This window comes from Penaeus japonicus, unplaced genomic scaffold (genome assembly GCF_977035675.1).
Source record: "Penaeus japonicus unplaced genomic scaffold, GWHDUDI00000001_assembly GWHDUDI00000013, whole genome shotgun sequence".
In the NCBI taxonomy this organism is placed as follows: domain Eukaryota; kingdom Metazoa; phylum Arthropoda; class Malacostraca; order Decapoda; family Penaeidae; genus Penaeus; species Penaeus japonicus.
The window spans coordinates 42,232,224-42,234,723 of NW_028234415.1; the positions used below are offsets into that span (position 1 = coordinate 42,232,224).

Here is a 2,500-nt window from a genome sequence, read left to right on the forward strand (position 1 = left end):
GGGACGGCTGGGCGTTGGGGGCTGAGGGCGGAAGGGCGCGAGATGTTAGCGGCGTTTGCGGGTTTTTTTGGGGGAAAAGGGCGTGGAGAAAAGTGAAAGGTGAAAGGAACCTTGTATCGTATTATCGTTATGGCTGTCTGATTTGTGCAACTGGTTCATGTTAGCATTATTTCTTCTCCTAGTCTGATCATCATCTCAAGGTTGTAACTGGGATCATCATCATCATCATCAGAAAAGAGTTATAGACAGCGAAATCTTCTAAAGCGAATAAGGAATAAATAAAATAAGTAAATAAATAAACAAAATAGCATCAAGAGTGAAGAAACCTCAGACGCCGAGCTAGAGACTACCTGAGGGCACGGGGTGGCCTGGCTGGTCCGAGAGGGGAAGGTCGGAAGGGATGTGGTAACCTGCTGAGTATCCGGGGCTGCTCCCCATGGCGAGGCCCCTGAACCTTGCCAGGGGGTGTAGGGGCTGGAACCTCTTGCTGCCTCCGATGGGGCCGGCCACCCTGTTGAAGCTTGGGGTCTGGAACGGAATGAAGGAGAATCAATATAGTCAACTCGAGTTGGTTTAGAGTTGTATGGAAAAGACCAGGTATTTGTGGAATAACTTATTCATCTATTCTGAGTGAATAACAGCCGAGAGATCAAACATTTCTCTCTCTCTCCACCTCTCTCTCTCATGATTGTAAATCCAAAAAAAAAAATATGCACACACACACACACACATATACACACATATACATACATATATATATATATATATATATATATATATATATATATATATATATATATATATATATATATATATATATATATACATATATAATATATATATATATACATATATAAATGTATATTTATATATGTATATATATATATATATATATATATATATATATATATATATATATATATATATATATATACAGGTGTGTGTGTGTGTCGTTTACCTAGCTACGGTTACTGTTTATGCTGTAGAACCAGCAAATATGTGTGTGTGCACAAGTGTACAATGGACATGGAAAATAGCAGCCAGATATACGTAGGAAGTTTACTTGAACAAGAAAAAAACAAAAGAAGAGGAATGATAGAGAGATAAATAGAGAGAGAGAGAGAGAGAGAGAGAGAGAGAGAGAGAGAGAGAGAGAGAGAGAGAGAGAGAGAGAGAGAGAGAGAGAGAGAGAGAGAGAGAGAGAGAGAGAGAGAGAGAGAGAAGAGAGACAGAGAGAGAGAGAGAGAGAGAGAGAGAGAGAGAGAGAGAGAGAGAGAGAGAGAGAGAGAAAGAGAGAAAGAGAAAAAAAAAAACGGCAGAGAGACAAAGAGAAAGAGAGACATGGAGAATTCCTACCTTGTACACGTAGGCCTGATACCAGCGTGGGTAAAGGCGCTTGTGGAGTGAGGTCGGGTTCCTGAGGGCCATGGTCTGGGGCAGCGTCTCTGACCCGGTCTCGGTCATTCCTCCTGCCTGACCTCGGCTTCCTTCGTGGTCACTGTGATCATACTTCCCTGTAGACAGAACAGTTTCGGATTGAATAACAAAATACATATGTGTGTGTGTGTGTGTGTGTGTGTTTGTCTGTGTGTGTGTGTGTGTGTTTGTCTGTGTGTCTGTGTGTCTGCGTTGCCTTGCACCAAACGCAAATGTTTATGACATCTAGCAAAGTCAACATACAAAGACTTAACAACCAAAAGTCTACGGACACACGCCGACGGTTTCACCTAATGAACGCTTGACCCTGTCCATCTGTAACCGCAAAAGCCCCCCCCCCCCCCGCCCCCCTACACGCCTCGTCGCCCACCATCCCTCACCCACCCACCGCGCGCTCGTCGGTTAGTTAGTTATTGTGAGCCTTTAGGGCGGCGTGGGCGACCCAGAGTCAATATTTGCTGAAAGAGAGGGTGCTTTTGGGATCCCCGTTCGAGTACTCATTTTTAGTCTATGCTGAAAAAGAGATGTCGATTAACACTAAGAAGGAAATGGTAGTTTAGCATGAATTCGGATCGACAGATATCCACGGGAACAAATAATGGAATAAGGCAAAAAAAAAAAAAAAAAAAAAAAAAAAAAGATTGGAAGACAATCAATTTACGAAGTAGACCAACAGTTACACCATACGCCCGCGAGTAACACCAACAGACACAAAACATGTAAACACCGAAACAAATACACGAATCAACATCACAAACAAGAAAAGAAACAGGATGATAAGTCTCACGAGAAACGACAAATAGGAAAGAAGCAACAGTGATTTATTTTACAAAAACCGAAAAGCATTAAGTTTAAACCGGAATCTCATCCTTTTCGCAACGGCTGACAGAAAAATGAAAGAAAGAGAGAGAAAACAAAGAAAGGGAGCTTAAACAATAGACCATGATTCTTGACTTGTTTGTTTATTGCGTATCTCTTTTGTGTCCTTTAATCCGTGTCCATTCATTTATCTGGGAACATCTACGTCTGTCTCTTCATTTGCTTACCTCTTAGCATATATATC

At 41.7% G+C, this 2,500-nt stretch overlaps 1 protein-coding gene across 1 annotated transcript in view; it reads right to left on the bottom strand.

Moving 5' to 3' along the window:
* LOC122247578 (uncharacterized) overlaps positions 1-2,500 on the bottom strand; it is a 5,818-nt gene that overhangs the window by 363 nt on the left and 2,955 nt on the right. The window contains exons 3-5 of the mRNA XM_086542956.1: positions 1,357-1,514; positions 351-528; positions 1-21 (exon numbers count right to left, since the gene is read on the bottom strand). The exon at positions 1-21 is cut by the window's left edge and continues 363 nt beyond it. Of these exons, the coding sequence (XP_086399082.1) occupies positions 1-21; positions 351-528; positions 1,357-1,514 (357 nt within the window). The remainder of the gene's footprint in view (positions 22-350; positions 529-1,356; positions 1,515-2,500) is intronic.